Source organism: Puntigrus tetrazona, chromosome 8 (genome assembly GCF_018831695.1).
Source record: "Puntigrus tetrazona isolate hp1 chromosome 8, ASM1883169v1, whole genome shotgun sequence".
NCBI classification, from domain to species: domain Eukaryota; kingdom Metazoa; phylum Chordata; class Actinopteri; order Cypriniformes; family Cyprinidae; genus Puntigrus; species Puntigrus tetrazona.
In genome coordinates, this window is record NC_056706.1 from 21,972,725 (window position 1) to 21,987,087 (window position 14,363).

The 14,363-nt window shown below is 37.6% G+C and overlaps 1 protein-coding gene across 1 annotated transcript in view; it reads left to right on the top strand.

The window, feature by feature from the left end:
• The window catches only part of LOC122350739 (anthrax toxin receptor 1-like), a 42,083-nt gene that overhangs the window by 7,651 nt on the left and 20,069 nt on the right, over window positions 1–14,363 (top strand). The window contains 12 exon segments of the mRNA XM_043247425.1: window positions 1,648–1,719; window positions 1,846–1,917; window positions 2,653–2,734; window positions 3,005–3,038; window positions 3,373–3,452; window positions 4,828–4,896; window positions 5,059–5,139; window positions 6,803–6,863; window positions 7,543–7,641; window positions 11,499–11,568; window positions 11,687–11,765; window positions 12,593–12,688. Coding sequence (XP_043103360.1) covers window positions 1,648–1,719; window positions 1,846–1,917; window positions 2,653–2,734; window positions 3,005–3,038; window positions 3,373–3,452; window positions 4,828–4,896; window positions 5,059–5,139; window positions 6,803–6,863; window positions 7,543–7,641; window positions 11,499–11,568; window positions 11,687–11,765; window positions 12,593–12,688 — 895 coding nt within the window.

The following is a 14,363-nucleotide window of genomic DNA, read 5'->3' on the forward strand; positions in this document are numbered from 1 at the left end:
TTTATTGGTATGCATTTAAGATATAGTGCAAAACAACAACAGCACCGTTAAATTGCACATAATGCAGTTTATATCAGCTTTTCAATTATACTGTTATTTAATTCTACTCCAATTCGTTGTTCCAATTCATTTGCTGCATGGCTGTAACCGTGCTCTACTTTCCAAGTCAGCCACTCACATATGCGACTAAAGTCACTAAAGGCGACTAAATAATGTCTATTGTTAGCCATTGACTAACAAACTGGTATATTTCATTTGCCAGTGATCGAGTTAGAGGCTAAGATTAGCACAGACTTTGTTTTTACAGCCAGTTAGTGCACTATTCTTGTCAGAGAATGTGAGGGTAGTCTAGAGTTTTGGAGCTAGACCAAGAGTGTCAAACTCATTTCCTGCAGAGCGATTTCAGCGAACCAGTATGTCGACAGTGTAATAAATATTCATTAATCTCAGTAACTCATCGGACCCCTTGCATATTTATATTGTTATTAAACTCTCAGAGAGTTTATCGTGGTAACATACGTGGTAGTGATAATGCGTTTTGTCTTGGAAGAATAGATCTGGTAGACTGCTGCTGCAGCAGGGGCGAGTACTGAGACTTGCTAGTGCCAATATATCCACTACATGCTGCTGAATATATAAAATATATGAAATGTATAACATACATGAAATCGCCCAGCAGCAGATCTATACAGGTGGAGCTGGGGAAGGTGGAGGGTTTCTGAAGCGTGCTGCATTTAATATTAGTCAAGCATTTGAATGCAGTGAGTTCATCGGCTGCTGATAAAGGACGTGCTTATATCCTATTGGCCTGTGCCATCTAAAGTTTCATGACAGAATATCGCATTAAAATTAGTATTATCCTATTAGTATTATTGCTACAACAATTTCTCACCCAAAACCCGGTCCATTCTATTTAATATGTCAAACATTTCAGTTCTAATCGTGAAGTTATATCAGTGTTGTTTTCACCTTAAAATTCAGTCGCATATGAATGTTTCTATAAAAGTGTTGCTGTGCCATTTTGTGAAGAAAAGCTGCAGTGCCAAATCTTACACAACACAGCCGGCCTCGAGTACCGCATTGCTTTTATAAATGGCTTACCACACAATAGAAATATTACACCACTCAACTGCTGTCTCTTAAATGTAGTTTTGGAAAGTGCGCGAGTTCTTTCTCAGGACGATTTCCCAGATATGACTGGCACTTCACTTTCTGCGAACGCAATAAACTGTATTTGTTTTAGAGGAGTTTTCCTGCGCAGAATCCCGAATAAAGGTCAAAATGGAAATATGCAAACCGAGATACAAATAGAAGGCAACAACTAATGAGAAAGTATATTTACTTTTAAACGCATTACTACTGTAATATGTATGTATCGATGCCGTTGTTTTTTGTCCTAATTCAAAGTCAATGGAATATTGACAGCTGGCATCACACTCATTCAGACAGACAGCTGTTCTTGGAAGATGCTGGATACTCGAAAGGAGCATAAAAATGTGTCAGTGTAGTTTTTGAACTGCTGCTTTACAAAAATCTTTTTCACACAGCTGTAAATCTCAAGCCCAGCTATTCCTCTCAGCTTGTGAATCTTTATTGCTCCCTTGATGTCCGACTGTAAGTGTCCAATATGTCTGTTTCTCCCCGCAGATCAGGAAGTGTGCAGCATCACTGGAATGAAATATATAACTTTGTGGAACATCTGGCCCATAAGTTCATAAGGTAGGCAAAGACAGAGTCTTGCAAAAATCTGTGAGTCCGCAAAACTTTTTTGTTGCATTATGTAGACGAAAAATAATGCTAAACATGTTAAACTAGTCTAACGTACGGGTTTGTTCTTGCCTCTAGCCCTCAGTTGCGGATGTCCTTCATTGTGTTCTCCGATCAGGGCAAGATTTTGATGCGGCTTACAGAAGACAGGTGAGTGAATAAACGTTATTATTTTATGATTTAACTCAAGCTGCTTGCGCGAAGGCATTGTAGGCCTATTCAGCCTGGAAGGGTTTTGACTGTAGTATGGGTTTGTGCCAACGAATGACCGTAGTTTTAAACTTCTATTACCTAAAATGAAGGCCAAACCTGTCAGAATCAGTTATGTGACAGTTAATGACCCATAAAGAACAGCACATCTGCTGTAAGCGTTCTGTCATCATTTATTCACTTTCGAATTGTTCCAAACCTGCATGAGATTAATTCTTATGTTCGAAGCTAAAGAAAGTAACTGAAAGAATTTTGGTAAACAAAAAGAAGCCGGTAGAGAAAACAATACTACGGCTACCATCAACTGATTGGTTACCAACAAACAGGAACATGCACTTGATGACAGAGTTAAGTTTTTGGGTAAACTATTCCTTAAAAAAAGCACTTCAATAACTTCAGCATGTGGCTTTGTATGCCAAATACATTTTAACTAAGGCTTTTCCATGTTTCCAGAAAAGTGCTGGTTGTCAGCGCCAGCGAATCTTATTCATGGTATAATTTGTCTGTAGCTGTTGAAAATCTGCTCCATCCAGAATAAACTTACACTCCTGGTCTCCTGAATCCTTGTGTGGGTTACCAATGTTTGGTGATTACAGTAAAACACTGCACTGATTGTGGCCATGAGGTTTTTTTCGTGACCTTTTTACTCTCTTTTTCGTTGTGTGCGTTTGTCAGGGAACAAATACGGAAAGGTTTGGAAGAACTCGAGAAAGTGCGGCCAGGTGGAGACACTTTTATGCATGAAGGCATTCAGCGGGTGAGTGAGCCAATAGGAACCATCTTGGCGTCAGTACCGCCCACCCAGCTATGACAAATGGCTCGAAATATCCCTCAAGAAGGTTATGTTTGGCCACTACTCAGACAACTGGACCTAAAAACATAAAACTGTTGAGTTTTTAAATGATCTCTCACAGCTGGGTAAATTTATTCCTTGTCTGTCTGTGAAATAACCAGTGTGAATGTTATTTGATCTGCATGAGATTACAATATTTCTGATGTTTTTCTTTTCTCTTTTTTGTGCTACCAGGCCAGCGAACAGATTTACTATGGTAACACTGAAGGTAGGTCCATTTCAAACACATCTTGCTGAAGGACGAAACAGTTTAGACAAGTTGAAGTAATCTTCAGGCTGGTTTTAACTAGTTTTAGAAAACGGTTACATTTGATATAGTTGCATGTATCTTAAAGGGATGGTTCGTCCAAAAATGAAAATTGACGTCATGTACGCACCCTCATTGTAAAACACAAAAGATGTTTTGAAGAATGTTGGCAATCAAATATTTGACGGCAGCCATAGCCATTACTACTAGCTAGTTTCACCATGGTTCATGTTTCTGTGTAAAATGGATTACAATGTGTCCAACTAAATCTGTCAAACTTTGTTTGTGTGTGAAGGATACCGCACAGCCAGTGTGATCATCGCCCTCACGGATGGAGAACTGCATGACAATCTCTTCTATTACGCTGAAAGAGAGGTGAGAATGATGAAAGACCGAAGAAGAGAAAGAAAAACAGTGGAGGACTTGCAAAAAGAATATGCATATCTTAATGAAAAAAGGATATTGTGGAACTAATACTTTAAAAATATATTTAAATACAAACTTAATGCAATTTTTATTGACACTGTATTGTAGATGAAATGTATAAACTGCAGTTATTGGGTGTTACTTAAGCAGGATTTAAGTACATTTTTCTGGCCCAGTTTCATCGACAGGGCTTATAGTTCAGGTCATAGTTCAATTAGGACATTTAGGTAATTTTTATAAACATGCCTTAGACAAAAAGCATTACTGGTGTGCATCTTAAGACAAAACAAAAGCACTGACTTATTTGAAGATCAGCCAATGCAAGTTTCTTTCAGCTGAAACAGCTCAGATTTACATTTTAGTCTAGGGCTATAGGCTTAAGCCTCGTTTGTGAAATCGGAGGGTTATTTATAATAAAAACGGTTATCTTTGAACTATGGTTAAAGGGTTCTCTCTAATTATTAGAAAGTAATGTAATGTAATTCGCATGTAATGTACTTTAATATATTTGTAATTACACATTTGTAATGATGAAATTACAATTTAGCACATTTAAAAATATACGTAATGCAAGTAACATAAGTATTCAATTAAAAACATAATACAATTAGAATTATAATGAAGTAATTTACCTGTGCTTTAGTATGTTAACGCACCATAATCATAAAGCATGACAAATAAATTTAAAACATAAACATGTAAAATGTACTTACAAAGTGTATGTTAAGTAAACTTAAATGGCATTTTATTTATTATATATATATATATGGCATTATTAATGCCATGTTTTCTGCAAGTTTGTTTATAGACATTTTAGGATTTGAAGCACACTACTAAGCTTGCATTCTGTGCAGTGTATTTCCGTTTTACAGTTTACAAGGTCATCTGTGGCCTTTTTGAATTAATTTGCATGCTGGGATTTACATCACACATTTCTCCTCATCATCCTCTAACACAGATGGTCACAATAATACAACAGTACTGTCAACCGATAGCAACCAGTTGCTTAAAGCAATGAATAATAATAATGAACAGAAAATCTTACGAGCTATTATAAATCATCAACATGTATTTTTATGTACAAAATGTCAGCCACACCCACTGAAATAATAAGTGTACTTATCCCCATAGTTTGACCCACTTTTTCTTTCAGCTTCAACCAACAAAGGCATTATTCAGCATCTAATGATCAGAATTACCCAGCGTCCTCTTCCGAGACGTTCAGCTTCACCAGGCAGTGCCAAAAGCATGATCTGTGGATGAAGCAGTTAAGGGCTAATAGTTTGCAGGTGTCTGAAGTGTTTCTGCTCTGTGTTTCCTTCAGGCCAACCGCTCTCGCAGCCTGGGTGCCTCGGTGTACTGTGTAGGGGTGAAGGATTTCAACGAGACTCAGGTGTGTTTGTGTGTGTTGTGTTTGATGCTATGGAAAGCTTTAAAACTATTATTAACCTTGGCACTTATTCTTGGGGGGTATGTAAACTTGCACTTGTTTAAGCAAGTACACTTCGTGCATAATTTTGTTTTTGGTAATACTTTTTGTTCTCGCTTTTTCTAGCTGGCCAAGATCGCTGACAGCAAAGATCACGTCTTTCCGGTAAATGATGGCTTCGAAGCTCTGCAAGGTGTCATCGGCTCGGTGAGGGTTTATGTTGATGATTTAATACAGTAAATTCCATACTAATCTGCATTGTGAGAAAAGGCTCACTTTAATAATTGTATTATGATTGTTTCCATTCATTTAACTAAATGTTACATTTTTCAGCATTCATTCAATTCAAAGTGGTTAAAAAATTACAAAGCATCACATTGGTTGTAATTTTGGTACCACATTGTTTTCATTTAATACTTCAAATAAAGTGGTTTTGTTTAAGCAATGCAATTTAAGTTACGTTTTAAGAAGGTGAATTTTTAGTTTGAGTTAGTAAAATTCATCATGATTTTTTTTTTTTTGGCCAATGTGTGGCTTTTTGTTACTAGTTTACTGTATTTGCTTAAAAGTAGTTTAAATCTCAATCAGAATACTTTTGGTTCGCAAAGACTTGAGTGCACTTTTAGTTTATAATTTTTTCAAATATGCTTTGCTTTATAAATTGTCATGCAAATGTTTTTACTATCTTTAAATTGAAGAGAGCGATATATAGTCCATTGACCACCCCGCTGTCTAAAATAGAGACCATCACACAATCACCATACATCAACCACTGATCTGAATGGCTGTCAGTGGATAAAGATGTTTTGTAGTTGTTTTAGTTCTAGCATCTAGCAGCAGGGCCAGACAGAACCATGCCAGCCAGACAAAGCTTGACCTCCTGGGTAAAAACGACCCTTAATAAACAGTATCTTAATGAAAAATAACAACAGAAGAATTAAAGAAAAACACGGAAGTGAAGAACAACAAACAAGAATATTCATTCAGTCCCGTCTGAAGATGCTGGGTTGTCTCCAGTATCAGAGAGACCTGCCATGCCCTGCCTGGCCCGCTTTGATCCCACGGTCCGCTGGAGTCTGTCCAAACACCATCAAAGCCTGTTCACCGTGTCCTTTCTTTTTGCAATGAAAGCTAATGATTTATATTTTTTTACGCTCCGAAGAAAAGAGGAGATGTTTGGGTAAAGACTCGTCTCGCCCATGCAGAGGTGGACTGTTTCATGAGCTGAGACTGGGGTCAGTCCAGCTGGCCTCCATCTGCTGTCAATTAGCCGCATGCTGAAAGATCCTGGCCGGAGCTCAGGAGAAGTGTGTCGTAAATCAGCAGGGACCTCGGGATCTGAAAGCATACTTCCATAGATGACAGAGCAAGGCGGTAGACTTGTAGATCAAAACAACCTCGCCACACTTAGGTGCTGGTATGGCTGATGAAGGCTATTTCCAGGAGGAAAAAAAACAGATGTGACGTTCAAAACAAAAAGGCCTCGTGAGGATTGTCTTGTTGAGGCTCTTGAAGGAGAGGTGTCGCTATGATTCTTTAGGCTAAAACAATAAATGACAATGGAAAGAATTCTGTTTGGTTTTTGCATGCACTGTTTGTTGGACAAATTTAACTAACTGACCATCCTGCCATGTTTTTTATTCACCCTCAAGTTAATATGTAAGTCAATGGCTACCGGCAACTGTTTGTATTCTTCGCAATACTTTTTTTTTTTCAGTAGAAGAAAGGAGCAATTCAAGGGTGAGTAATCACACCCTTGAATTGACAAAAAACAGTTGTTAACTGGCCATGAACTGAATGGTAATTTAGCTTTACTAGCTCAGCCGACCTAACTGTCCACCTACTGAGTTTTGCTCTCTGTACCCATCAGATCTTAAAGAGATCCTGCATAGAGATCCTTGCTGCAGAACCTTCCAGCATCTGTGCCGGAGGTGAGTACAGTTCTCACTAGATCAAACAATCCTCCAGACTAATAGATACAGAAAGCCACCATTTGATCCAAGACCTAGAAGGTTGGTTTTAATATCTAAAAAGTATACACTTACATTACATACCCTAACACAATCACTCGGCTTTAACAGAGTGGTTTTATAGAGACTGAAAAACCCCAAAACGTTGCTGCTGGAACCTAAAAGGCACTTAATTTAGACATTGGAATCAGTCAGGTTGTTGACTTCAACCATTCAAAACTGCAAACGTTCTTTTAAAGAAGTGAAGTTTGTAGTGCTTTCTATGCTAGAGTGAATGTGTGCGCACATTTACTGCTGTCTGGCAAATTTTATCACACAAAATCTACTCAATACAATAGGAATCCACACAATGTGGAATAAGGCATGAGGGTGAAAGATTCGCCACAGGTTTAAGAGAGTTAAAAACCAAAGCTATTTGGTTTGAAAGTGACTTTGATATTGAGCCGTGTCTTTTGAGTTGCGCTTTTTACAGTTTGTCATTAGACAATGAACTTTTCTGCCCTCAAGATTTTGCCGAAATATTGCTAATATGAAGCAAAACAAGCAAAAAATTGTTTTAAACCACGATTTTTTTTAAAGAAAATAATGTGATTTGTTTTATCGCAACTGGCATTCAGTATGTGAACTTCCTGTTTTAAAGAGGTTTTCCAAGTCGTCGTGAGAGGAAATGGATTCCTTCATGCTAGAAATGTGGACAAGGTTCTTTGCAGCTTCAGAATAAATGACACTCTCACCAGAAGTAAGTACATTTTAGTCCGTTCCTCATTCAATGCTACTGTATAGCTATCAAAGACTTCAAATATAGCGATATTGTGATATGGACTACTTTTATGAAGCTGATTATTTGTAGAAACGTTTGTTAATTTTAAAGTATTGGTATATGGAAAGATGTTTAGTGTTTCACAGGAAAAAAAGACTCATGGGACGCAACGAGGGTTTCATTTTGGGGTGAACTATACCTTTAAACAGTCCATTATATTACAATGCATTACAAATTCGTGTATGCTGAACAAATCACTGGCTCGATGAAGACTATTAAATAGGGTTAAATGTTGTGTGGGATGACAGCAGTCTTATATAAGACATTTCCGTGACTTTCTTGCGTAATTGCCATATGGTTGGAATGATTCGAGTCAGAATCTATAAACCCTTCTGATTAGCTATCGTTTTTCCACCGAACGTCCCAGAAGACTCATTTTCGTAGAAACCTTGGAACGGCTGGCCATGCCAGTCCCATTTGTTTTTTGGCTAACAGTAGATTTTAAAAGCTACATTAGGAGTTTTACGGGATGGATTCCTGCCAAACCAGGGAGATATAAGAAAAAAACGCTGCCACACAAAAGGCTGACCGCGTTCACAAAGCCCATCAGGCAAATGTCAGCTCTGCCTCTTGCAGTTTTTACTGCAGGTCTCGTGTTTAAACAGGATCTGTGTATTTCGTGCACACTATAGTGCTGCAGATCCTGGTGGATGAGTCACGGGAAAGATTAAATTGAATTAGCAGAAGCACAATGAATGGTAAACAAATTTTGCATTAGGATGCAAATGTTATATTGGACATTAAATGATAACAAAACCAACAAACTATTTTATGAGGTGACAATTTTGTGTACATTTGGATTGTGCAAAACATATGACTTAAAGGAATAGTTCACCCCAAAAATAAAAACTTCCTGTTAGTTTAAAATGACTTAGTTCTTTAGTAGAACATTAGCTAAAACCGTGCAGTCTTACAAACGGATATGAATTAAGGCCTGTTCACACTAAGAATGATAACTATAATGATAATTGTTTAAATGACTTTTATAATAATGGCACAGAGAAACAATATTGTTAGAAATACATTCAAAACAATTAATTTCCAGTTAATGAATAATAAAAAACATTTGGCAATCAGAATCCATCCTTGCTTTAACAGCTAGCAAAACATGATGGCTCAGTTTAATTACTACGGAAATCATGGAAAGCATTGTATATTTAACAAAATCTGCTGTTAATTGTATGCCAACGTTCTTTTTTGAAGTAAAGCCATTAAAGTGCGAGTGATTCTATGTTGACATTTCATATGCAGCAATACTTTAATGGTATTAAAGCTTCAGGGAGGGTCTCATTCTCTCAAAACAATCGTAATTTCATTAAAATTGGCACTGGTTGTAGATCAAAGCCCAGTCATCTGACTTCAATCCTTTTTACAGTATCAGTAATGGGTACCAGCTTCGTATCTCTTTGTCTGTATTTGCTCTGATTAAAGCGGGACGTTACAAACGTGGCACCATGCTAATTGTTTGTGTCCGATAAAGACCAGAACATCCGGTTGATGAGTGCAACTGTGTCATGGAAGCAATTTGACCTTTTTCTGTCCACCTCTCAGCAAACCAGTCCCTCTTTCCCATCCTCGAGGCACATTCCCAGACCTACACCAAATTTACTCTGCCTTTGAGGAGGCTTGCTGTTTATTTGCTCTTGACCACTGTAAACACTAGAGAGGATATCCTGTAAATGAATGATAATGTCCGTCATGCACAAACCTGCTCTCCGTACTTTGAACCCAAGGCTGATGGCAGGCTGTCAGAAAAGAGCCATGTGTGGTTACAGTTTGTTGACCTGACTTTCTTCTGACCAGCATTTAGTGTTGACATTTTCACACTGTCCTACCTAGAATAGAAAATGAGTTCATCTAAATGTTAGTAACAGATCATGGGAATCCATTTAGCATTTATTGTCTGTAAGCACAAAAGCCCAATTGTTTAATGTTTTAAGAACACTAACACATTTAAGAACATTTATGAATGTGTATGCAAAGTATGACAAGACTTGGTTGAAAACTAGTTGAATGATAGGGACTGTCAAACAACAAATAAGCAAAAGTCACAGCAATAGTCACCTTGAAGACCCTGTTTCGTCATGGAGAACTTAACTAAACCAACATACATGAAAGAGCTAACATTTTAATTACTGACACCAATGACACTACGCAAAAAAACATGGATGTCATAATCATTAAACCTGGACAGTTGGAGCACCAGCATGAACTTTAACATCTGACCTGACTAGAAATCCCCTGAATTCTCACAGGGTAGTTTTGGAGAGAAGAGTGAGAATTCATAGATTCATAGAGATAGTAGATTATTCAGTTATATGAATCTATTCTAAGAAGGTTGAAAGCTTTATTAATGGTAGAAACCTCAGTGAAGAAATACTGCATATTTCCCAGGTGTTCACATTTTTGTCTGACCTTGGATTTGCTTTGATGGCATACAGTTTCATACTAATGTATACTAATGTGTACTAATGTGCTCCCATGCATGCTGATTAGTCCAGCATTGCCAACAATCCCTTTTGCTACAGAAGATAAGTTTGTGACGTTACACTAAATTGCAAAGTGTGTACAATGGACACAATGGACACAAATGCAAGTGCATGTGTTTGGGGGTGTTTAGACTAGCTGTCTTTGACTTGCATTTCCTTTCCTTAACTTCAAAAAAAAAAAAAAAAAAAAACAGTCCTAAAGCAGTCAGATGATTGCATAAGAAAAAAAACGTCTGTTGAATTCATCCCAGTGGCCATTTAGCTCTAGAAAGGCTCAGACGCAATTCGGTATCAACAGTAACTCTTACTGATTTATCACACAAGTTAAAACTTTGTGCACATGTCTTTACTTAGTAGTACAACATGACCTTCCCTCGTATGCTATGGGGTAAACAGCCCAATAAAGCACAATGACAACATGACCCTCTGCCAGAATTATGAACCTTTGGGATTTGAGGCGACCGCCTCCACCAACAAACAGCTTTCTACAGGATAAAGAAAAACACAGAAGTGTTATATTTGTAAATGTTCTTCTGTTTTCTTGCTTTGGCTGTGTCAAGTACTAAAGCACCGATTTGTTCATTTAACTTTTTTGAGTGTAGTAACCTCAGTTGCATCTGAGAGATATAAAATAACTATCTGATTACAAGAACAAGCCTTTACATCTGCAGTTTGTTGTTTTTGGGTGATTTTAGGCCTCCACTGACGTCTCAGTTGGAGGCTCTTGACCATCGGAGGTTTTGGAGCAATGGCCCCATTACCCCTGTTCTGTAATCTGTGACCCACTTCTCTTTCCTTTTGGATACTCTAGGGCTACCGGGGGTTAAGTGCCTTGCATAAGAGTTAATTCTAGCTTTAAAGGGGTCATATGATGAACATTATTTTGTGCAACATGTGGTATAAGTTTCAAAAATCACATTATTTTCCACATATTGTACACTATTGTTTCTCTTCTATACCCCACCTTCTGAAACGAGTCGATTTGTACATAGCTCATAGTTCTAAAAAAGCGAGGTGTGCTCTGATTGGCCAGCTATCCAGTGCATTGTGATTGGCTATATACCTCAAGCTATTTGCGCAAATCTTATGCCCCTTAACATGATGCTGCGTCCCAGCGCTATGACACAATAAAACACATTACAAATGATGCATTTGTTGCATCCAGTGGAGACATAATTACTGGTTTATCATGATTGTCTTTTTGATTGATTTGTCAGCAATATGCAAATAATTCATGCTGTATTTTCTAGATTTGAAATGTGATTGACAAATTGTCTTTTTTATTAGTGGTGAAGCCATTAATTGTGGAGGACACGTATCTGCTCTGTCCAGCTCCTGTTCTTCGAGAGGAGGGAACGTAAGTGTATCAGATAAATATTTGTACTGTCTTTCTCTTGGAAGAAATGTTAACTGTAGCTCATTAAGGAATGAAATATAGTGGATTTAAGTAATTTTTTACATTATGTGTATTTCAGGGCAGCCTCCCTTGACGTTAGCATGAATGAAGGCCTGAGTTTTATCTCTAGTTCTGTTACTATCACCACTGTAAGCTGTGTAAGTATTAGTTATTTTATGTTTCATTACTTGTAATGAAGCTACTGTACACTACTCTTCAACAATTTGGTGTCATTAAGATTTTTTAGATGACATGGCATGCTAACATGATGCTAGCAACACGTTAATCAACATGGTAGCCATGTTAGAAACATGTTAACAACATTCTAATCATGATAAACATATGTTAATCAAGCGCCATGCTAGCAACGTAGTAATCATACTAGAACAGCACTATTTTAAATATAGTTTAATTGCTTTATTGCAACTGAAAAGTTATATAAGATTTTATTACTCAAAATGATTCACTAGCTAACACTCATTGCAGTATTGTTTTAGATTTTGAAAATGCAGCCACATTACTGTGAAAAATGTGTTAAAGGAACAAAAAGGTGAACAAAAGTTTCACAGGCTGGGAACGAAAACAGAATTACGGTAATATATGTATTAAAAGGACTGCTGGAATGTCTGATGCCTATAAAGTGGTGCCAGTCAAAGCTCTTTAGAAAAGCACAATGTGTTTCCCACTGGACAAATCCAAAAGCTCTTCATGAGCCAATGGGTTATGAGATCTCCCAGTGAGATCACTTGTAACTTAGTTCATCCCCTTGTTTAATAACCATCCCTTTCAGCATGCATCATCTGTTATTTTCATAGCTAGCACCCTTTCATGCAACCATTGTTTACACTAAAGAAACCGAACAGCTGACATCATCTTATTGTTCCATTACATTTTCCAAATGTTTTTCTGAATGTCATTTGGATCTGATGTCATAACAAAAAACAGTCCTACTTAGAGAAGTGTCCATATCTGTTCCTCCCTGCAGTCTGATGGAACGATCCTGGCCATAGCACTACTGATAGTGATGCTACTGCTGATTCTGGCTCTGCTCTGGTGGTTTTGGCCTCTCTGCTGCACTGTGGTGAGTCCTCTACATATTAAACGCAGACCTGCACAAAATCTGCATCTACAGAATTGCACAGAGAGCTGGATTTCCTAACCTGGGGTGGGGTGCGTTTTCAACTATGGTCACAAGTTCCATCGTTACCAGCACGGTTCAATGATTCGGTGCTTCCTCAAACCATTGTTTCAACAAACATTCAGGAAGAGCATTGCAAACTTGGAAGAAAACTATAGTTTTTTCTTAGGATGACAACTGAAGTCGATGAGTGCACATGTGCACGGGTCTTCAGGCGAAACCTGGAGGAGTATGATGTGAGAGGGACCAACAGTGCAATCAAACATCTGGAAATAAAGCAAAACAAAATTATGAAGTAGTCCTCAGGTGTCATGTACATTGTTTACAGAAACAATCAAAACTATTACTACATCATCACCTGCGATAAATATATTTGTATATTGTTGAATATTGGTTCATAAGCAAATTTGCAACAAAGTTACTAAGATATCAGGAAACAGATTTGACTAGATCGTTTATTTTTTCATATTGTGGTAGATAATCAGAGAGTTATGTCACTGAATAAGATGTGACTTCACATTTTTTTGATAAATTTGAAGGTTAAACTCGATTTAACCTACTTTAGGCATTCTACTAGAAATAAGTAACTTTGCAACTAACTTTCAGAGCCAGATTTACTAAACAAGGCTAATTAGAGCATAACAGAAGACACTTTTGTGCTTAAAACTGAAAACGGGCAAGGTCAAGAAGTTTTCCTAAAAATTGAAATTACAGTTGGCAGATGATTTGCTTACACTGGGCTAAAACTGAACACCTCTCATATAAAAGATGAAAGTGTTTAATTAGGATTCATATCTGACAAACCTGTTGGACGAATTGAGCACCATACATGAAGTCCATTACCAAAAGAGACATTTTAGATGTTACAGGCTTATAGGGACACATGGGCGAATTAGATGTTTCCTTTAAAGGGTAGCTGTACATGTGCACCTTAATTCTGGACAACATTGTTGCCTGATATTTCTTCCAGGTTTGTTTGTTTTTACCTTGTAATGAGTCTTTCTGTTGTTTGGCTGAACTCCAGTGATGTCCAGGCAATCTGTGCAGGTTGTTTTGGGTTAGTTTTCATGCCCTATTTGTCCTGTAATGACTTGTTAAGCCCTGACTGAGTATATTAGACTCACACAGAGTCAAGGCCACCTGGGATTTGTGGACAAATTGGTTCAACAACTCTTAGATCTGACGTCACCTTTGAACTCTCAAGGTCAAATGCCAGAAGTCAGTTTCCTCATTGCTTTTCCAGAGGAACTGCAGATGTGGAAGCTTCTACTACACAAAGATAGTTTGAGTATAATAATTAAGAGGGGAAAAAAGCATGTAGTCTTGGACTTTGATTTATAGATTTGGGAGTACGTGGACTTGGTATTGAACTACTTCTGGTCTCAGTCTTGACTGATAATGTTGAAAACGTATCATAACCGTGAGGAGAAAAAGAAGCACTGGAATCACCTCAGTTTTGAATCTACCGGGTGAGTAAAGTAAGCAGCTAGCACACTAGCTAATGTAAACATCACTGAAATATTGTAACGATATGCTGCATGAAATCATGTGAGACGCTGCCTCTGGCTTGATAATCTTACTAATATCTTGTAGTGTGATGTGTCACAATGTTGAAATC